The 20,060-nt window shown below is 28.9% G+C and overlaps 11 protein-coding genes across 11 annotated transcripts; 8 read left to right on the top strand and 3 right to left on the bottom strand.

The window, feature by feature from the left end:
- Positions 1 to 172: 172 nt before the first annotated feature.
- BX663DRAFT_426477 (SHQ1 protein-domain-containing protein) lies at positions 173 to 1,469 on the top strand (the record flags this gene model as incomplete). Its single annotated transcript, XM_051522549.1, has 4 exons — positions 173 to 247; positions 324 to 391; positions 481 to 1,079; positions 1,234 to 1,469. The coding sequence occupies 4 exons, from the start codon at positions 173 to 175 to the stop codon at positions 1,467 to 1,469; spliced, it is 978 nt and encodes a 325-aa protein (XP_051386875.1).
- Positions 1,470 to 1,675: 206 nt separating this feature from the next.
- On the top strand, positions 1,676 to 2,313 carry BX663DRAFT_120925 (uncharacterized protein). The gene is made up of 3 exons (XM_051521516.1): positions 1,676 to 1,924; positions 2,027 to 2,113; positions 2,293 to 2,313. Exons 1-2 carry the CDS (start codon positions 1,796 to 1,798, stop codon positions 2,099 to 2,101), a joined length of 204 nt encoding a protein of 67 aa, XP_051386874.1. The 5' UTR covers positions 1,676 to 1,795; the 3' UTR covers positions 2,102 to 2,113; positions 2,293 to 2,313.
- Positions 2,243 to 4,112, bottom strand: BX663DRAFT_547993 (S-adenosyl-L-methionine-dependent methyltransferase; the record flags this gene model as incomplete). Its single annotated transcript, XM_051531049.1, has 4 exons — positions 2,243 to 2,448; positions 2,501 to 2,689; positions 2,774 to 3,161; positions 3,237 to 4,112. The coding sequence occupies 4 exons, from the start codon at positions 4,110 to 4,112 to the stop codon at positions 2,243 to 2,245; spliced, it is 1,659 nt and encodes a 552-aa protein (XP_051386873.1).
- A 107-nt stretch (positions 4,113 to 4,219) lies between these two features.
- BX663DRAFT_494100 (uncharacterized protein) lies at positions 4,220 to 5,183 on the bottom strand. The gene is made up of 5 exons (XM_051525448.1): positions 5,067 to 5,183; positions 4,823 to 4,994; positions 4,660 to 4,753; positions 4,503 to 4,584; positions 4,220 to 4,426 (listed from the first exon to the last, which is right to left on the bottom strand). The coding sequence occupies exons 1-5, from the start codon at positions 5,135 to 5,137 to the stop codon at positions 4,312 to 4,314; spliced, it is 534 nt and encodes a 177-aa protein (XP_051386872.1). The 5' UTR covers positions 5,138 to 5,183; the 3' UTR covers positions 4,220 to 4,311.
- Positions 5,184 to 5,508: 325 nt separating this feature from the next.
- BX663DRAFT_426186 (50S ribosomal protein L35) lies at positions 5,509 to 5,778 on the top strand (the record flags this gene model as incomplete). Its single annotated transcript, XM_051522525.1, has 2 exons — positions 5,509 to 5,549; positions 5,616 to 5,778. 2 exons carry the CDS (start codon positions 5,509 to 5,511, stop codon positions 5,776 to 5,778), a joined length of 204 nt encoding a protein of 67 aa, XP_051386871.1.
- Positions 5,779 to 8,001: 2,223 nt separating this feature from the next.
- On the top strand, positions 8,002 to 8,840 carry BX663DRAFT_557524 (uncharacterized protein). The gene is made up of 2 exons (XM_051531773.1): positions 8,002 to 8,229; positions 8,321 to 8,840. Exons 1-2 carry the CDS (start codon positions 8,059 to 8,061, stop codon positions 8,825 to 8,827), a joined length of 678 nt encoding a protein of 225 aa, XP_051386870.1. The 5' UTR covers positions 8,002 to 8,058; the 3' UTR covers positions 8,828 to 8,840.
- A 442-nt stretch (positions 8,841 to 9,282) lies between these two features.
- BX663DRAFT_426074 (uncharacterized protein) lies at positions 9,283 to 11,071 on the top strand (the record flags this gene model as incomplete). The annotated part of the gene is made up of 6 exons (XM_051522520.1): positions 9,283 to 9,454; positions 9,534 to 9,609; positions 9,708 to 9,941; positions 10,082 to 10,351; positions 10,411 to 10,554; positions 10,648 to 11,071. The coding sequence occupies 6 exons, from the start codon at positions 9,283 to 9,285 to the stop codon at positions 11,069 to 11,071; spliced, it is 1,320 nt and encodes a 439-aa protein (XP_051386869.1).
- Positions 11,072 to 11,220: 149 nt separating this feature from the next.
- On the top strand, positions 11,221 to 12,547 carry BX663DRAFT_494082 (uncharacterized protein). Its single transcript, XM_051525447.1, has 3 exons — positions 11,221 to 11,388; positions 11,488 to 12,213; positions 12,313 to 12,547. The coding sequence occupies exons 1-2, from the start codon at positions 11,266 to 11,268 to the stop codon at positions 12,190 to 12,192; spliced, it is 828 nt and encodes a 275-aa protein (XP_051386868.1). The 5' UTR covers positions 11,221 to 11,265; the 3' UTR covers positions 12,193 to 12,213; positions 12,313 to 12,547.
- Positions 12,548 to 14,598: 2,051 nt separating this feature from the next.
- On the top strand, positions 14,599 to 16,201 carry BX663DRAFT_494079 (uncharacterized protein). The gene is made up of 3 exons (XM_051525446.1): positions 14,599 to 14,999; positions 15,094 to 15,217; positions 15,292 to 16,201. The coding sequence occupies exons 1-3, from the start codon at positions 14,688 to 14,690 to the stop codon at positions 16,152 to 16,154; spliced, it is 1,299 nt and encodes a 432-aa protein (XP_051386867.1). The 5' UTR covers positions 14,599 to 14,687; the 3' UTR covers positions 16,155 to 16,201.
- Positions 16,202 to 16,211: 10 nt separating this feature from the next.
- Positions 16,212 to 17,329, top strand: BX663DRAFT_528797 (WD40-repeat-containing domain protein; the record flags this gene model as incomplete). The annotated part of the gene is made up of 2 exons (XM_051530186.1): positions 16,212 to 16,418; positions 16,478 to 17,329. 2 exons carry the CDS (start codon positions 16,212 to 16,214, stop codon positions 17,327 to 17,329), a joined length of 1,059 nt encoding a protein of 352 aa, XP_051386866.1.
- Positions 17,330 to 17,366: 37 nt separating this feature from the next.
- BX663DRAFT_547987 (uncharacterized protein) lies at positions 17,367 to 18,515 on the bottom strand (the record flags this gene model as incomplete). Its single annotated transcript, XM_051531048.1, has 7 exons — positions 17,367 to 17,393; positions 17,497 to 17,562; positions 17,639 to 17,953; positions 18,020 to 18,066; positions 18,202 to 18,264; positions 18,331 to 18,376; positions 18,441 to 18,515. 7 exons carry the CDS (start codon positions 18,513 to 18,515, stop codon positions 17,367 to 17,369), a joined length of 639 nt encoding a protein of 212 aa, XP_051386865.1.
- Between the last annotated feature and the right edge of the window lie 1,545 nt (positions 18,516 to 20,060).

The following is a 20,060-nucleotide window of genomic DNA, read 5'->3' as shown; positions in this document are numbered from 1 at the left end:
AGCATAAAAAAGCTTAAATAATATGAGCTGTTTAAGAATAATTAAGTGGCTTTAATTTTTTATTTTATTTTTATTTTTTATTATTATTATTAATATTGTTTTTATTTTTATTTTTATTTTTTTTTTATTTTTTTTTTTTTTTAAAAAAACAAAAAACAAAACAAGATTCATCATGATTACACCAACATTTAAAGTAGATCAAGATGATGATTCAGTCACTATTGTCATCCATACTCCTTATGTTAGAGTAGGTGAATAAGATAATACTTTTTTTTTTCTCTCGTTCTAGTTGATTATAAATCATTAAAACTTGAATTCTGTAGGTACAAGATGTAGATCTATATGTAGAAGGCAGTGAATTTAGATTTTATTTACGTCCCTATTTTTTAAGGTAAAATAAATAAACAACACCTCTTCTTCCATGAGATAAGATATTACATTATAGATGAAAAAAAAAATTCATATTTTTGTATATGATAGACTTCATTTTCCAGGAAATATTATCGAGGACGACAACTCAAAGGCAGTCTACGATCCCTCTGCTGGTGAATTTACCATTCGTGTTTCTAAAGAGACAAAAGGAGAAGAATTCGCCGATCTTGACTTGCTTACAAAGCTCTTGGCAAGAACAGGTGAAGCAGAGACTAAAGATCAACCGAAGAAGCCAATGATTGAGGTAATTGGTAGTAGTTCAACAGCAGACGATGGAAGGGAAGCAGCATTAGAAGAAAACGAAATTCAAGAGGCTATTGATTTTAATTGGGAGATACCTCAACAGGTACCTAAATCTGAAGCATTATCAATCACAGCTCGTTATGGGTTCGATCAGCAATATCATGGTTATTTTACGCATGTTCACGAAACTTTAAATGAAATTAATGAGATTCAAGACCCAGAGAGGTCAACATCAGATAGTGTACGAGAAGAGCGAATTAACTCAGAAAATGACCATTTTGATGAAGATCACTACTGTATGGATTACATTCATAACGATGAAATTAAAGAACTGATAAAATATAAAACTATTTATGCAAAAGAATTAAAGCGACTTCAAAAAATTGCTAAAGCAGCAGATACAAGTAAATTAATTAATTAAGAGAAAAAAAAAGAAAAGAAAAGTACGGCAACATCTCATTCATTATTATTTAATAGAGCCTTTGATTGAAGAAATTGAAGCAAAAGATGTAACGAGAGACATTGACTTGAGTCATTTATCAATTGAAGACAAAAAAGAAAGTCTTTTAAAGTTTACTACTAATGAAGAAGCTATGATGCGTGACTTACCAAGAAAAGAATATCTTTTATCTTTTGAGAAGAGCGCTTATCTCGGTTTGGTAGACTTAATGTTTGCATACAGTTACAATCATCGTATTACTGAAGGAGAAAATAACGTAGAATCTGTGTGGTGTATAGGTAAAATAAGTCCTACTTTATCATCCTTAGAGGTAAATATGACTATAAAAAAATGAAGAGAAGGGGGAAGGGGAGTTTTTCTTTTTTTTTTTCTTTACTAACAATAAATTTAGCAATTTAATGTATTAAAAGATGTTATAATATCATGCTATCGTAGAGTATTAGTTTATCCATTATATCGGAATTTTGAATTATGTGAAAAAGTACTTCAAGACGTGTATATTCTATTCAAACTTGGCAAAAGAGCAATTTTAAAAGCTCTATTAGAATTAAAATACTTATTTGATCATCATGATGTGTACTATATATACAGTAAACTATTCTTGGATGACTATAGTGTATGGATTCAGCATTCAAAGTAATGTAAATCAATTCTATTTACATGAAGCATATATCAAACATTTTTTTTTTTTTTTTTAGCGAAAACGTGTTGAGAACTTTAGCACATGAACTTCATCATTTTAAAGTGAATAAAAGTGATTTAGGCTGGGATTTAAACGAGTTGGAACAGGTAACAAAAAAAAAAAAAAAAAAAAAAAAAAAAAAAAAAGAAACCTAATGTAAACAAACATACAAAAGCTAATTTTTTCTTTTTTTTTTAAAAAAAAAATAGATAGCTGAACATATGAAAACAATGGAAGAAGATAGTAATGAACAGGATATGCAAAGAGCAGAGTTAATACTCTAAATTAGATTATATGTAATTTATTTTTAATTTATTATTATTATTATTATTATTATTTTGTTTTTTTTTTGTTTTTTTTTTATGAAACTGAAAATTAATAACATGTTAAAAAAAAAGTCTATTGCAGTGGAGGATGAAATTCTTCTATCTATTTTTCGCTGGTTTCCTTGCTGTGTAAAATATCCAATCAACAGATGTATTATGTTCATCTGCTTCATCTTCTACGACTTTTGTTAATAATTGATTTATTAACCCTTCGTCAACATCACATACTTGAGCAACCCATCTTGATAAAACTCGTAAATGTCTCTCCAAAATGTCTTTAAACAGAAATCCTGATTCTTTTAACTCTATAAATATGGAATATTAGACATGTATATATTTGTATAAAAATACACATACCTAGTGTCGTACACCACTCGCCTACCGGGCTAATCGTTGTTTGCTGATCTATGTTTGAAAAGCCCGCATATCCTAAAAAGTCACCTAACTTTCTAGCGATCGTTCTATCTATTTGGGTTTCAGTAAAGAAGCGAGTGTACCATTGAAATAGTTTTGCACCACAAGGACCCATAGTGCCAATCTGAGTTGCTTTATGTATATTAGCATATATATATGCATGTATGTATGTATGCATGTATATATTAAAAAAAAAAAAAAAAAAAAAGAACTTACTGTGCTCTTGAAGTTCTATCCAGCCGCCTGGTTTTAATATCCGATACACTTGTTTTAAAACATATTCCCATTTTAAAATAGGTATATTTATCAGCCAAACATCTCTCATCATAACGAAATCTACAGAATTATCTTCAAAGGACTCTAAGCCAGTTAGTTTATCATGAGCGGCAATGTATTTGAATTTTAAATTGGGTAAAGAATGTTGCATATTGAAAGATGTAATGACTTCCTTATAATCAACACCAATAATTCTTGTATTTGGAAACATGGTAGCCATTTCCATACACCATGTGCCTATACCACAGCACCAATTGACAATCACTGAAGGTGATTCTAGTTTTGCTTGATGAATTTTACCTTTGCTGATATATTTTAATACATAATGCTAATAAAATAATAATAATAATAATAAAAAGACACATGAGAACCAGTCATGATACTATTTTACTACATTTCTTACTAGTCTTTGCTGTCTATCCTTTTCTATCCTTCGAAGTTCCTCAGCATTTGGATTCAAAAATAATTCCAGTCTCATTTCTTGGCCCGTCACCGGTTTTCTTTGATTCTTTTTTTTTATACTAACGACACTGTCATTGTCATCATTATCGTCTGTTGCTGTTATAGTACTGACAGAAGTTAATGAATGATTATTACTATGATATAACATTGAATTTTTTGTAACTGTCATGTTGTTGTTACTACTACTGATACTACTACTACTATTACTTCTACTACTGATACTACTGCTACTATTACTTCTACCACTACTACTACTACTACTATTATTATTATAATTGTTACTGTTACTGCTACTATTATTATTACTATTACTATTACTACTGCTACTACTGTGAAGATATGTCATTCTCCTTAAAGGTTGTGAAACGATGCAGGGTGCACAAGAAGAGGATAATAGTAGTTCAAATTGAGAAGTTGTCTTCTTTTGATCGTATTGAGCAGACAGTCGAGTCACGGTTTTCACCATAGGACTCTCATAAAAGGTATTATTAACATCGTCCTCATTTGCAAATGTAGATATTGTTGAATGAGTAACTGTGTCTATATAGGATGTGTTTATTACAGAAGAAGCTGATTTCCTTTGAGATGATTTTTTTAGTAAGTTTCGAGAAAATAGGTTATGAATAGGTTTATTAAAGATAGTCTTAGGCGATGATGAAATTGATGATGATGAAGCTGACGACGATGATGGTAGTGGTGGTGCTATCCATGAATCATGAATACAAATTATATCATCTTCATTATAAAATGGTTGCTTATGATGCAATTTTTCTACTAATAGCTTTCTTTCTTTCTTCTTTGAAGGCGCATTTCCCATTTTACATAATAATTGGAAAAAAAGAATAAAAGAAATTATTTTTTCCTAGTTTTTATATAAAAAAAAAAATATATATATATATATATATATATATATCTGTTTATAATAAAAAAAAAAAAAACGGAAACAAAAATTGAAATAAATAGAAAAAAAATAAATTGAAAAAAAAATATACATGTTATTTTTTTTTTTTATTTACTTAATTTCTCCTTGATCTGTTACTTGCATTTGGTGAATTTAACTTCCTCTTTGCCGAGAAAGATGAAGTTGCATTTTCTTCTTGCTGCCATTTCACTCTTCTCTCTTCTAGTATTCTATTTAAAAACGAAAATAATAGAATTAATTTTTTTTCAAAATAGAATATAAATTTAAAAAAAAAAAAAAACTTACTTTGCCATTCTTGCTTCTAATTCTTGTTGGATATGAGGTAGTTTAGTCAACCCATTTTTTAACCGTATCTCATTCACCTGGTCTATTTGTTTTTAATTTATTTTAATTTAATTTAATAAATATTTTTTGGTTTGTCTGATTTTTTTTTTTTTTTTACCGTGTAAAGGCTCATAATGCTCGGTTTTTAATTTATTTATAGATCTTTCAAGATCTTCACTTTCTTTTGCTAAAGTTCGCTCAACTTCTACAATCTACAGTATTCTCAAGACTTTTAAGTAAACAATGCCTGTTTTTTTTTCTTTTTCTTTTTTTTTTTTTACCGAGTTTAAATCTTGATTAATATTTTGCAACATTTCTCTTAATAATGTTTTTTCTTTTTGCAATCTTTGCCTTTCTGAATTGGCTTCTTCTAATAGATCTTTTTTATGGTCTAAAATTTCTGATTTTGATACCAATGCTGCTTTACAATCAATCAATTCTTGCGTTTTTTGTCTAAACGCATGTACACATTATATAAACTCAAATCTTAACTTGTTTACAAAAAAATAAATCCATTATCTCTACCTTAATTCTTGAAGCGAATTTAATTGTTCTTTAAGTAATGTTGTATTATCATTGTTAGAATTATTATTCATTATAAATCTAGGATAAACATAAAAAAACAAGCGATTTAGAAAAGAAGAAAAAAAAAATGCAACAAGAATGAAGTCCATTATTTGACATCGTGACTGTTGAACTCTACTCAATTTTTCTGAAAAAAGATGTAAAAAAAAAAAAAGATGTGGGGGGTTAGTTGTGGATGGACTAGGTTGATACTTGTTCTTATTATTTTCTCCATATAACTCAATCACATGTTCCGTTCATTAGGTATACTATTTAACAAGATTTAAAAAAAAAAAAACAAAAACAAAAAAGAATATAAATGACTGAATTAAAAGAATATAAAGTAAATTCTACAAGTAGTTTAGTAAAGACCATTTCACCTTTTGGTCAATCTTCAAGAGGTATGGCATATAAATTGAAGTCTCATTCAGGAGCAAAGAAAAGGTATAAAACAAAGATATTATTTCTTTTCTTTTTTTCTTTTTACAAATTAAAATATAATAAATATAGGTTTTTCCCTACAGGAACAAATAATTATAAACGTTGGCAAGCTGGTATTCGTCACTTAAATTCAGGCTTTTCAGCAGAGAGAGTAAACCGACTTTCAAAAACTGTTTTTGTTAATACAACACAAAAGAAAATGCTTAAAAAAGCTTTGCCTTATTCTATGTAAATAACAACATATGTAATTGAAATAAAAGTCGACAAGTGCAAGAAAAAAAAAGTAGATATTTTGTTAAGAATGTCAATAAAACAACCGAAAGCAGTAAATAATAATGTTGGATTTTATTTTATTTTATTTTATCTTATTTTATTTTATTTTATTTTTTTTGCTTTCTTGATAAAAGAATATTAAGAAGAAGGATTGTATATGCGAAAAAGAGTTTTTTTTATATATCAGTATTTGATTGCATCAGATAAATACATCCTTCCCCCCTTAGTATTATGCTCATTTTCAATGTTTAATACGATCTTCTTACTGAGGCTGTAATGAATACTTTCATGTGCATTGTCCCAATAAGCATAATAATATCTAAAGTCTTTATATAACATGTATTGTCTACCATTTATGTTACTTGGTTTTATTAATTAACTTTAAACACTTGCAAGCTTTCCTTGTAAAGCTACTTTATGAATAAAAAGTAGTCTGACCCATATAAAGACCTGTTTAAAGAATTTTAGTCAAGTTATTGATCCAAAGTATGAAAATTTATTAGGTAACAAAACAGGAAAAAACAAAACAAAAACAATACTAATTAGAGTATGAAAGTGATATAAATTAAGTTTCATTCATACTACAATTTTTTCTTTTCTTACACCGTGAAGAGTAAGATTTGTTGAGCATGTACTGTATCAGGATATATACTTTGAAAAATATACTATTACTACTAGTGTTGTTACTATGTATATTCACTATTTATAACACTGGTAGCAGTAGTAAACTACTGTATTCACTGTTGTAACTCTCACATAAATATATATGTTATTATTAATTAGTGTCTTTTGAAAGAAACTATTGTTAACTATAATAAAATAGTGACTCTTAAGAGTATAAAACGGTTGCAGACAAGACTTGATAACCACAGTAATTATAATTTCTTTTTCTTTTGTTTAACAATTGTCTTTTCTCTCTTCATACATTATACAGGTTGATATCATTTCTTTGTCTTCTTTATCAAAGAATTTTCTCTTACAGAATGTGTAATAAGGTTACCCAGAGTAAATTGCAACCGGACTTCGTAAGACATGGACCGGACTTCGTAAAAACTGAACCGGGCGCAATCGGCGCTTAAAAATAAAATCGACTGTACATATTTAATTACATTACACAAAAAAAAAGTAGTAATCATCTTCTGTCAAAGTTAAAAGGGAACTGTTTAAATTTATAGTTTAGTTTTCATAATACAAGATAAGTTGTCTATGGTCTTGAAATAGCTAACTAACAAAGTAGTAAAATATCATCTTTTTGTTTTGTTTTGTTTCTTTTTATTCGTCATGTGCATTTACATAAACAATATATGAGTTTTATTTATTTAATATTATATAGTTATATCAGGTGAAAATTTAATTTTTTTTTTTTTTTTAATATTATTATAATTAATGAATAGTAATATGACGTATAAGAGAACACCTTACTGATATATAGATCAACTAAAAAGAGCATATAAATTCACCAAAATTAGATTACACGAGTTATGTTACTTTTTGATACTTATCATGTAAAGGCATACACACACACACACACACATACAAATCAATATAATATTATAGCTGATCTAGCATGTAAAAAGAAAATCAAGTCTATTTATTCATTTACTATAATAACTCAAAAATACTTTTATATTCAAAAGAAAATTCTTTATACTATCAAGGATAACCATTCAAATTTTGGACATACAAATATTGCATGGATAGCGCATCGTAATAGTAAAAGCATTTTCATCATCATCATATTCTTCTTCTTCTTTTTTTTTCTTTTACCACAAAGAGCCCAAAGAACCTACTCCCATCTCCCAGATTATAAACTGACTGTTATTGTTGTAATAAATAAAATAACGCTGTATTATATAATAATAAGGTATGCAGTAGTAGTAGTGGTGGTAGTAGATTGTCGGAGTATTTGTTATTATACTAAATAAAAAGTAAAGTACTACAATCATTAAGGTTTACAAAGAAAAATGGAATTTTAATGATAATGGATATATGCATCATATTACTTTATGTGGTCCCACTTATTTTATCTTGATTAGGTTAAAGGCTAAATAAAAGACTTTTACCGGAGTTTTGATCTTTATCTACTACCTAAAGTGGTTTAATACTACTTTACGATAATAACATATACATATTTATAACATCTATTTAAACGTTCAAGTAGCTTATAAATAAGCTCTTTGCCGTTTTTTTTTTGTTTTTTTCCTTCTATTTTTTATTTTATTTTATTTTAGAATACAATATGGAATATTTATTTCCTGCAGAAATATTTACAAATATGCTTGGCTATATGTCAATCATTGACTTGGTTCGACTAGAGCGAACTTGTCGACTATTTCAGTCATATGCATTATATGAAATTGAAAAGCGTATTATCAAATCAGAATCATCTAAGCATGAATGGGGAATTCTGGTAATAATAATTTATGTACCTTTTTTTTCTTTTATATACATATATAGCAAAAATATAAATATATGAATGAATTTTTTTTTTCTTCGTATAGATTCATCTCAGTCAAGCCACAGCTTGCCCAATTCGATTTGATTCAAAGACAAAAAGAGCTTATTATTCAATTAAAATGGATCCTGTGAAGATCAAGACAATGTTTGATCATCGTCGTTCAATCCATTGTTCTTTGCTTAGAAAAAAAATGAATAATAATAATAATAATAAATATCAAGCATTTAATGGTGAAGATAGCTTTGTGATTACAGTCGAGAAAGGAATGAAAGAAGGGAAAACAATTGAATTTGAAATTGAAAATAAAACGTGTCAAGTGCATGCTGCACTTACGAGGTTACCACCACTCTCTACTACTACTACTATGATCAATAGCAGCCATCATCATTCTTCAGCGAATGAATTACAGCAAAATAACAAGCAAAAGTTAAAATTTGAAAATGAATTATATCCTCAACAACCAATTAAATCAATGGCACCTGCTCCATTAACCTATACCCTACAAATCACAGAATTAAGCTTACCATTATCAACTATAGCATTAGCATAAAAGAAGAAGATGCAAAAAAAAAAAAAAAAAAAAAAAAAAAAAAAAAAAAAACGACTTGATTATTTATATACTTAGAAATATATTTATTTAGATATACTTGCTATTCATCTTCTCCCTTTATATATGTATTATTATTATTATTATTTGCATTCTACTTTATAAAACAATAAATTAGTATATTCTCTTTAATAAATCATTACCACTGTTACTCTTCCTCAAGTGAATTATCGAATCTGGGGTAAATTCGAGTCACATCACCTCCCCCAACTACGAATCAAATTAGAGGAAAAGGTCGACAAAGTTACTATACATCATCATAATTAATATCATCTTTTTCCCTGTTCTCTTTCTTTTCTTTATTCGTACAAATATATAAATATAAATATATATATATATATATATATATACAGATATACAGACAAACAGACATACATACATTCATATATATTTAGAGTATGGAGAATGTAATTGATCTAGAGTCTAAACCTTTAAAATACAGAACAACATCTTATCAAAGACTAGTTGAGAAATTAAAAAGGAATCCTTCTGAATTCACAAATGTAAAAGATTGGTCAAAGCCAAATACACCAAAAGATATAATACATCACTCTCTAAAAGGCGGTTCAAGTAATATACATATATACGTTGTAGTCTCCCTTCCCCCCCTTTTTTTTATTTTTATTTTCTTACATCAATACGTTTATAGGGGCATTTGTATTAGCTTATAGCGTTCGAGCAAGTGTCAGCTTCTGTTTATATTTAATAAGAATCATTAGGGGAAAGTAATGTATATATGTATCTATGATATAATAATGCTATTTATCTTATTCACTTATGTAAAAAAAAAAAAAAAAAAAAAAAAAAAAAAAATTGAACTTAGAGCTCAATGGTCATCTATCCTACAAGCTTCCTTCAAGAATTTGGATTCATTTAGGTTTGGAGCCATGTTTGGCTCATTTGCTTTCCTTTGGAAATTAATTAATAATGGTATGCGACTTTATCGAGGAAAAGATGATCGATTGAATGGATTAATAAGTGGTTCTATTGCTGGTTTAAGTATTTTATTTGAAAAGAAAGAACGTAGAATAGATATTTCACAACAGTTATTAGTGAGGTTCATATTACATTGAATTATATACATATATACGTATATATGTATACATATTCATATATTTTATTTTTGTTCTACTACTATATAAGAGCACTTCAAGCTATTTATAATGCTGGGAAAGCTCGTGATATTTTTTACTTTAGAAATGGGGATGCTTTATTATTCGCATTAACTTGTGGACAAGTATTATATGCATATACAATGAGGCCTGAAACTTTACCTCCTGACTTTTATTCATTTATGATTAAAGCAGCAAGATGTCCTAAAGGTTCCATTCAATTAAACGCAAAGACGATAAGGGGTATACCTATTACTTCAGAAGAAGCCTTAGAGGTTGTGAAGAAATTACATCCTACACAACATGCAATAGATTATGTGAAACGAATGAAAACAAATACAGACCCTGTTGCTTGGTATATAATTCCTTCCTTCCTTCCTTCAATAGATTTATGACTCATACTCTTTATTTTAGTGAAATTATTCATCCTTGGGTCATTGGCTGTCATGCAACTGCTTTAGACCGTTTTACTAAAGTATTTAAAAGTTTCTTACCCATCTATGGCACCCTTCACTTTGTTCCAATGCTTTTACTAAGAGCAAAGCATTTTAAAAGAGAGTAACGTTATATAGACATTTATAGTAAAATATGTGTATATATATATATATACTGATATAGTTCTCCCTTTTTTTTTTTCTTTTAACATAATAGTCCAGTTACTATGTTATCAAAGACTACTATTGCAACATTAAAATCGGGTGCATTTATGGCTACATTTGTAACTTTATACCAATATTATATTTGCTTACACCGTCAATTGCTTAAAACAGGTTTAATTGGTCAATGGAATTCAAAATATATTTACTATGCTGCAGGTGTTCTATGTTCCTATCCAGCTATTTTCTTAGAAGATAAGAAGCGACGTAGTGAACTCGCTCTTTACGTGCTTCCCAAGGCAATTCAAAGCTTCTATCAAATAGCCTATTCACATCAATGGGTATTTAAAATGAAGCATTTTGAAGTATTAATAACTAGTTTTGCTATGGGTATCATCATGTCATTTTATCAAGAAGAAGCGGATGTCTTGTCTTCTTTTGTTCGAAAAATTATGTATCAATTTTTTGAAAAGAATTAATTTAAAAAAAAAAAAAAAAAAAATTCTTTGCTGCTTGTGAAACCATTTTTGTTACTCAAAAATAAAAATGATGACGACAACAATGCAAATTGTGCATATTTTACTCCTTTTTATTTTATTAATTTCTTTTTTTTTTTCTCCTTTTTTTTTTCTTTTTTTTCTTTTTCCTTTTTTTTTTATAAAATAAAAGATAGATGGAGTACATGACCACATCAGTAAGGACAAACCATACTTGGCCTCTTAATGAGGATTATATAAGTCTGTCCTCTGATGTTGAAATAACAAATAATCTAGCTATTAACCATCCATCTACAAAGGTATGTATATGATATGTAACTTTTTTTTTTTTTTTTTTTTTTTTTTTTTTTTTTTTTTAATTAGTAATATAAAAAATGCTTATCTTTTATTATTATTAGGAAATCACGAGACCATTTTTAATAAATGGTGATATTACACAAAAGGTAGTTTCAAAAGGAACATCCCTTCAACCCATCGCACAGAACGATGCATCGTTCTCATCAAGTCGCCATAACATGATTCCTGAAGCCAAGGAGATCTTTGTTATTGACGACTCTGATGGTGCTGAAGGGAGTTCTGTAGATAGCTACCACACAGCGAATAGTTCGCCTTTGTGGGCTATTGATGAACTCTATCAACATAAAGTGCAATATTTGAAAAATACGAGTGAATTAAAGTTTAGAAAATCAAATAGATTATCAAAATGGGTGGGTGAACTTTGTGATTTTTTTTTATTACCTCAACTTAAAAAATCAACTCAATCTAATGATATGAGTCATTATACTTTGAGTTCATCATCCTCACGTGGGACATCTTTAGATAATCCTATCGTGATTGATGATGATGATGACGACGTCGTTGTCGAACAACCAAGATGTTCAAATTCACGTCAAGTTAATGATACAAGAAGAGATAATATACGATATTATGATAATAATATACGATATTATAGAAGATATGAACCAGACTATTATCCACGTGATCATGACTATCGTCAGAGGCCACACTATTCAAAGAGAAGAAGATATTTTGATTATAGTCCATATCGAGTCAGTAGTAGAAGGAGGCCTTCAAAAAGTCCTGTAAGAAGATATGAAAGATGATAGTAATAATAAAAGAAAGCGGTAATGTAATGAATCATTTATATATTTGAAAAAAAAAATGAAACTAGTACATTCTCTATAGAAGGATTATTTATCAAGATTCTTTTACTTTATTTTCAGCTATCCTTATTATGAATCATAAATCAACCTATGCAATATTTATCACTTATTTAAAAAAAAAATTGCTAATACGTAAAATTCTATTCAATATTGTATTTTGTAGAATTAAATGTATTTTATATTGTATAACTTGCATGTATCAAATAGTATATATAAAATTCCTTCATTACTAAATGTTCAAGTTTTCTTTGGAAATAAATATTATTTATTATTATAAAGAAATAAAATAAATAAATGACAAGTAGTATGATTTGGTTATTGCACTGATTTACAAAGAAATGATTTGTATATCAATGATCGTTTTAAACTTTTTAGTAAATTGTGTGGCTTTATTCCAAAAAACACACACACAAGCCCTAACAGCCAATAGTATTGTATTATTTTTTTTTTTTTGTTTTCATTTTAACCTATGTTTTCAATTCTGATCAATCAGAAATAATAAGGGGACATCATCCTCGATATACTACCACGACCACTACCACTACCACTACTAATACTATTACTACTGTTACTACTACTTACTTTTACTATAAAAAAATAAGGGGTTATAATTGTTAAAAAGGTTCGCTATTAAGATACCTTTCAAATTGGTTAACAGAATGCTGCACAAAAAAAAAAAAAAAAAAATCCTAGGAAGAACAATTGGAACCTCAGTAATTGCTCTTATTATCAAATCCTTTATTTCTTCAAGCTTATTACATATAGCTCGGTTTATTTATATATTTTAAACGATTAACAAGGACTGCTTAATGAGGTTTTAACTAAAATAAATTAAGGACGAATAAATACCTTTTTTTGTAGAGATCAAATTATTAATCTCGCTTGAGCTGTGAGTAAGGAGCATCGCCCGTTTCTACAATATAAAAGTTTTTTTTTTCATAGTCCAATTTGTTGTTATATGTCGACTATCCTACTAGCCTTAAAAAAAAATACAACACAAGATATTATTAATACGGTTAATAATTTAATTTTCCTCCCGACATAAGCATCAGTAAATGTCAATATTTCCCCCCCTAAAATAAGAATGATGGCTCATAGTAATAAAGACAAAAGAGAAGACTATCTATTCAATTTCGAAAGAATATAAAGTCAAAGATTCCTTTATGTCTACTGCACAACTTTTGCTTGTAGTTATACGAATGAATCATGAATTAGTAAAAATAGATATCTATTAAAGAATATGAGACATGAAACAATGTTCATATCCAAATAAGTATATATGTTTTGTTGATTCAAGACACTCTGATCTATAGACTATTCATGGAGTATTTGTATATTATATAATCATCTGAGTCCAAGTTCCCACTAATAATCAAATTTATAATTTATCCTTTATTATCATTATTACTTGCACTCATATCCAGGGCAGATAAGAATATTTCAACGAAGGGACTTTTTTTTTTTTTTTTTTTTTTTTTTTTTTTTTTTTTTTGCCCTTATAAATTTACAAATATCCGCCACGTCCCAATTCCTCCAATTGTAGATGGTGAAGATGAGAATATGAATGTGTTGGATGGTATGCCACTTTTGTAGTAAATTCTCTGAATAAGCAATTATAGTTCTTAATTCTAGTAGTAGACTATGAAATCTCCCCCCTCCCCTTATCTCCTTAGACTAACCTTACTTTCGGATCAAAGAAAGTAAAGATTTTTGCATAGCAGCACATTATACAAAAAAAAAAAAAAAAAATGTTCTGATTTTATTAGTAGAAAAAACCGGGATGATGATGAATATACCATCTGTTTCATATTTATTATTTGCATTATTTCGGTAAAAAATAATAATAATAGTAGTAGTATTTATGCCTATTAGAAACAAACAAATAAACAAATAAATAAATAAATAAATAAAAAATAAAAAATAAAAAAAAGGTACAGAAATGCCCTGAATTTATTATAAGCATTATTATTTCTTTCTTTTTAATTAATTGAATGAAAATCAGTTCATACCTATTATCATTGTATCACTTTCTTATTATTATAAGAAAAAACGTGCTATTTACTTTTAAAGCTAAGCCAATAATAATGTATTGCGGTAAATCAATACGATATGTTTGTAAAGTGTAGTATAGGGAATGCTTATCGAAAAAGTAATGATGGTAGTAGTGGTAATAAATGATAATGAAGATGAAAATAGAACAAAGTCAGTAAAGAGGACAAATAAGGGAATTACCAAATACAAGTACAACCAATTTGTATCTTTTTTTTTTTTATGTTAAAAGTAAACTGAAGACTCTATTTTATTTGCATCCTTTTTTTTTTTTTTTTTTTTTTTTTTTTTTTTTTTTGTGAGTGTGAGTGTGAGTGTGAGTGTGAGTGTGAGTGTGTGTGCGTCTTATATTTCTCTTTCCTTCTTTTAACTCTTTCTTAATAAATATGAACAAGTTAAAAACTGTATTTCAACGTTCACAAAAAGTTAAAACAGAAGATAACAGAAGATCACAGCAGTTTGTAAAACGGCATTCTTCAATCAATACGAATTCTACCTCCATTTCTACTATGACTACGACATCTCAGGAACTAAGTGTTCCACCTTCTATTCAACTTTCAGATTTATCTGAATTAGAAAAACCTACATATGAATCTTGGTGGAAAGACTTGGATCCTTTTGATTTGCAAAAAATTGATAATCATACTATATTAAAATTCTTGAATGGGTGTGAATTACCTGACGATAAACTGGAGAAAGTATGCAAAATGAGGTTAATCAATAACTTGCACAGAATGTGTTCATATTGATTATTATTCTATTTTTTTTTCTTTTTAATACATGTATATATAGATCCTTACATTGTTTGAAACAGCAGGTGATGGTCTAAATAAATTCCAATTCTTTGCTATGCTTAGATTAATTGCACATGCTCAAAATGGACGTAAAATTAGTCAAGCACTTGTTTATTTAGGAGGTTTGTTTATAACCCTTTTTTTCTTTCTTCTTCTTCTTCTTTGAAATCATTTTATAAACATATAATGTATATAGCACCTATACCTCATCTTCGTACAAATGCTTTTGATACTTTGATTAAAACTGAACTACCTCAACGACAACAGTTATCTACAAATGAACCGGAAGAAAACAAGTGTACGCATCATGATGAAAACCGAAAATCATGGTGGGGAGGATATGAAAAGCCTTCATTATCACATATTGAAAATAGACGTTCTTATATAGGACCATTTACTACTCATACACCTATACCAAATACATTACTTTACCAACAACAACCTTTCATAGATTTTAATACAACATATAATAATGAACACATGTTATTTATGAATGAAAAACAACATAATAGGTCTCGCTCTGCTGGAACAGCAAATGAATTTATTCCATACTTTATGACAAATCAGCAGGAAGAAGGAGAAGCAGAAGTAGAAGCTAATTTACAATCATCAAAGTCTTCTTTATCTTTAAATGAATTAAATAATAATAACAATGGGAAACGATTACTTTTAACACAAAAATTTGTATATCAATCCCCTACTATTCCACATCAAGATACATTAACCATTTCAACTAATAATCCATTTTATAATACATTGCAGAAAGAAGAAGAAGAAGAATTAAAGAGTCCATTTGACGATGATCAAGATGAGATGATCATATTATCGAATAATCAAAAGCCTAATAAACATCACATACCTCCTCCACCTGTGCCTAATCAATCTACAAAGCCTGCATTTCCAAAATACGCACGTACCGTAAATCCTCCTTTTATGATAAAGCAAAGTCAATCAACTAAAATAAACAATCTTCATCATCAAACAGAACAATACCCTTCTTTTTATACTAAACTTCAAAGACATAACTCAGCTACAAGTAATATAATTGATTTTCTATAATTAATAAATTTTTTTTTATTTGATTTTATTTGATTTTTCACTTATTTTCTTTACACAATGGTCAACATTAGTCAAGAATCAAGTGCTTTTTTTCAAACTGATGCTGAAATTGCTAAACTAAAAGAAAAGGAAGCTAAATACAACTATACAAAAGGGGATGCCATCAAATTATCTTCTAAAGCATTAGAGATCCAGCTTGATAAAAATAAGAAATACATGTATGTAGCTGAATCAGGTTTCTTAGTTAGAAAGATTTCTTTAACTGTAAGTTTTTTTTTTTTCTTTTCTTTTTTTTTTTCAATCATTCATCTTTCTCTCTTTAGACATCAAAAACAGTTAAACTTTTTAAAGGTCATCAAGGACCTGTGACAAGTATTGCATTATCAGACGACAGACTTTGGACTGGTTCCTGGGATAAGACAATTAAACAATGGGACTTGATGACAGGCGAATGTTTAGCCACTTTGGAAGGACATACTGATTTTGTTAAATCACTTGTGATTGTAGGTGATTTTCTTTATTCAGGCTCATCGGATGGTTTCCTTCGTAAATGGAATAGAAACACTTTAGATTGTGTAACAGCTGAAAAGAAACATAAACGAGCGATTGAAAGTTTAGCAGCCTCTGAATCAGGTCAATGGATTTATTCAGCCTCCTCTGATGGACATGTATTAAAATGGGATGCAGATACGATGCAAGTACTTCAAACCTATCAAGGGCATGATACAAGTGTGTATTGTGTTCGAGTCTGGGAAGAAGATCTCTGGACGGCTTCTGCAGATAAAACAGTGAGACGATGGCATACAGAGACAGGTCAACAAGACATGGTCCTAACTCATCCAGATCGAGTCAAGTCAATTGTTCTCGCAGGACCTTATATCGTCACGGGTTCAAGTGATGATATGATCCGTGTTTGGGATATTGGATCAGGTCAACTGTTATGTACCATTGAAGGTCATTTTGATGAAGTAAGCAGTTTAGATATCTTGGGTTCAACCCTTTATAGTGGATCATTAGATTGCTCAGTTAGAAAATGGAGTCTGACAGTAGACTCTATGAAACATTATAATGAGTCAAGATTAAGATTAGAAAAGAAGGAAGAAAAACAAATTAGTTTAACTGAAAATGAAGAACGTGAATTAGAAGAATTGTTAATGTCAGATGATGATGAATAATTTTATTTACGATTATTTTTCTTTAATTTTAATTTCATTAAACCTCTTGAAAATGGACTCCTTTCTTTATTAAGATCGTTTAAAGGATATTGAGGTGCACTTCTTCTATCTCTTGCATAACTTGACTGTAATTCACTTAAATGATCATCCCAATGAGCGTTTCTTACACTTGATCCCAAATAATTTTCATTTGTACTTGTTGTATATCGATTCACAGTAAAACCAAACCAAGTCTATTAGAAAATAAACTCAAGTCAATGAGAAAGAAAGAAAGAAAGAAAGAAAGAGTTTATTATTTATATAGTTTACCATGAAAAGGCCTCCAGCAAATAATAAAATAGCTATGCCAATAATACCTGCTTCAACAGCTTGATCACAATTAGCAAAGCCATAGGTTTCACCAAATTTTAGACCTAATAAAGTCGTTGAATATCCATCAATGGTAAGCGTGGCATTTTTTGTTGAATTATAGTCTTGATGTGGATTAGCTTCATTGCATGCATTTGTTGTCTTGGTTCGATTCACAAGGGCAAGAATAAATATAATAATTTGCCAAATGAGAACAATAAATATAGTCATCAACCAATACATGACTCTATATAAAATCATAAAACCATAGTTTCCCTATCATATAAAGTTAGTATAAATACATGTATATATATATATTTATGTATTATATAATGATTTTACAGCTACTGTAGCTAAAAGACCATATACACCTATTGCTCCACTCACGGCTATTCAGTTTATATATATATATATATAAATATACATGAACATATAAATAAAACTATATATTTATATTTATATTTATATACATATATATATATATATGTATATGTATATGTATATATGTGTGTGTTGTAAACTACCTAGAATAATGATATAAACCCAGGGTAATACTTTATTAATGACTGAAAGATGAATCATCATTGCTAAAGTTGAAATCAGGTTAATTCCAAAAAAAATGAATGACTATTTGACATATTGTACTACTTTACCATTTCTATGCTTAAAAGTGGCTACAATTAAAGCAGCAGAAAATATCTAAACAATACTCAAATGGTGAGAATGTGTTACCATATATAAAAATAGAGTATTACTGATTTACCGCTATACATAATGATATAAAGAATATAGCCCATCTTGCAGGAAATACCCAACAACAAGTTTCTCTTTTCTTCATCTCTATTATATATGTTTGTTTGTTATAAAAGATAAAAAAAAAAGGAGAATTATATGTGTATAAAAAAGAAAAAAAAGTCTTGGTATTATTTTATACAATGTCTTGGGTTAGTTTTAAATCCGTATGAATGTTTAAGCGCGAATCAGAGTTATTGCTGTTGTATAACAATAGATCTGGGATATAAATGTATTTATATCTATATATTTGTATACATGTTTATATACAGTCACGTAGGTGAATATAATTCATAAGAAATCATCATATCACAGAATAAAGAAATCAGTTCATTATAGAAGGACGTGACTTGTACCACAGCTTCTTCTATTTACTGGTAACAGGAAAAAGGCAGGTGATTAGTGAACATGGTGTTAGAAGTATCTTCATCTTTTAATCATTTTTAATTGGATTATTTGTTCTTTTTAGATCATCCGACTATACTGGATTTGTAACTTGTATAATTAATATGAAACCCAGACGATTAATATAATATTAATATAATATATAAATTTTTCATAAATTCATTTCGCCCCCACATATACACCTTTCTTGTTCTCTTCTTCTTTTTTCTTTTTTTCTTTTTTTGAGAATGACTGAAAATACACCTACTGTAAGGAATAGACTGTCTTCTTTAGCAGCAGCAGGTCTTACAGGTACTACTGTAAACTCTACCAAAAGGCCTACCACTGCTACTAGAGCTTCCAAGACACCGTCAGGTACCAACATCATCACAAAAGCATCTACAAATGCAGCTCGCTCCACTACGGCAACAAAAGCAGCCACTACATTAAGAGCCTCAAAGACACCTAATCTGACTACTAGAGCTGCATCAACGGGATCATCTCGAGCATCTGTTGGAACAGCACCAAGCATGACGAAAAGATCATCTATAACATCGAATGCCTCATCGACCACTGCTACTGCTACTGCTACTACTACTACTACCCCAACAACAAAGGCCCCATTATCAAGAAAATCAACTGTTCCTTTAACTCGCTCATCCACTGCAGCTTCTTCTTCTTCTTTAACAGCTGTATCCCCATCATCTAAAAAATCGGCTTCACCAACCGCGTCTACCTCTCGTACAAATCGTATTCCAGCAAATTCGGTTCGTAGAGCAGTAACAACGACAGCTACTACTTCCCCGATTCGTTCCTCTACGACGACTGCTTCAAAATCAAATGAATTAAAAACGGAATTGAAGCTTTTGAAAGAAAAGGTATTGATTCTATTTATTTTACTTGTTTTGCTTTACCAAAAAAAATTATGATTAATAATCTTATAAATATATATATTCATATTTCTTTAGAATGAAGAAATGGAAGCTTTATTAGCTGAAAAGCAAACTTTAATTGAAACTAAAGAAACGGAATTAAATGTATTAAAACAACGTTTAGAAAGCCTTGAAACTGGATTAGTTACTCCTGAGAATGATACCACATCCGAGATGAATATGACAGAAGAAGAAGAAGAAGGGGAGAAAGAGGATGAGAAAGAAGAAAAATATCTGGAATCCAATAGCAGTAATAATGGAGTAGAAACAAAAGA

Source organism: Cokeromyces recurvatus, assembly GCF_025118155.1.
Source record: "Cokeromyces recurvatus strain NRRL 2243 chromosome Unknown BX663scaffold_2, whole genome shotgun sequence".
Taxonomy (NCBI): Eukaryota; Fungi; Mucoromycota; class Mucoromycetes; order Mucorales; family Mucoraceae; genus Cokeromyces; species Cokeromyces recurvatus.
The sequence above is the reverse complement of the archived record's forward strand: the minus strand, read 5'-3'. Positions and strand labels throughout refer to the sequence as shown.

What these genes read in the sequence shown, in the direction of transcription:
- BX663DRAFT_494079 (XM_051525446.1), top strand. Translation starts at nt 14,688, where the DNA reads ATGAACAAGTTAAAAACTGTATTTCAACGTTCACAAAAAGTTAAAACA. An exon ending in CTGACGATAAACTGGAGAAA is followed by an intron (nt 15,000 to 15,093) that starts GTATGCAAAATG and finishes ATGTATATATAG; the next exon opens with ATCCTTACATTGTTTGAAAC. An exon ending in AGCACTTGTTTATTTAGGAG is followed by an intron (nt 15,218 to 15,291) that starts GTTTGTTTATAA and finishes TAATGTATATAG; the next exon opens with CACCTATACCTCATCTTCGT.
- BX663DRAFT_557524 (XM_051531773.1), top strand. Translation starts at nt 8,059, where the DNA reads ATGGAATATTTATTTCCTGCAGAAATATTTACAAATATGCTTGGCTAT. An exon ending in AGCATGAATGGGGAATTCTG is followed by an intron (nt 8,230 to 8,320) that starts GTAATAATAATT and finishes TTCTTCGTATAG; the next exon opens with ATTCATCTCAGTCAAGCCAC.
- BX663DRAFT_120925 (XM_051521516.1), top strand. Translation starts at nt 1,796, where the DNA reads ATGAAGCATATATCAAACATTTTTTTTTTTTTTTTTAGCGAAAACGTG. An exon ending in ATTTAAACGAGTTGGAACAG is followed by an intron (nt 1,925 to 2,026) that starts GTAACAAAAAAA and finishes AAAAAAAAATAG; the next exon opens with ATAGCTGAACATATGAAAAC.
- BX663DRAFT_494082 (XM_051525447.1), top strand. Translation starts at nt 11,266, where the DNA reads ATGGAGTACATGACCACATCAGTAAGGACAAACCATACTTGGCCTCTT. An exon ending in TTAACCATCCATCTACAAAG is followed by an intron (nt 11,389 to 11,487) that starts GTATGTATATGA and finishes TATTATTATTAG; the next exon opens with GAAATCACGAGACCATTTTT.
- BX663DRAFT_494100 (XM_051525448.1), bottom strand. Translation starts at nt 5,137, where the DNA reads ATGAATAATAATTCTAACAATGATAATACAACATTACTTAAAGAACAA. An exon ending in GCATTATGAGCCTTTACACG is followed by an intron (nt 4,585 to 4,659) that starts GTAAAAAAAAAA and finishes AAAAACAAATAG; the next exon opens with ACCAGGTGAATGAGATACGG. An exon ending in TTAGAAGCAAGAATGGCAAA is followed by an intron (nt 4,427 to 4,502) that starts GTAAGTTTTTTT and finishes GTTTTTAAATAG; the next exon opens with AATACTAGAAGAGAGAAGAG.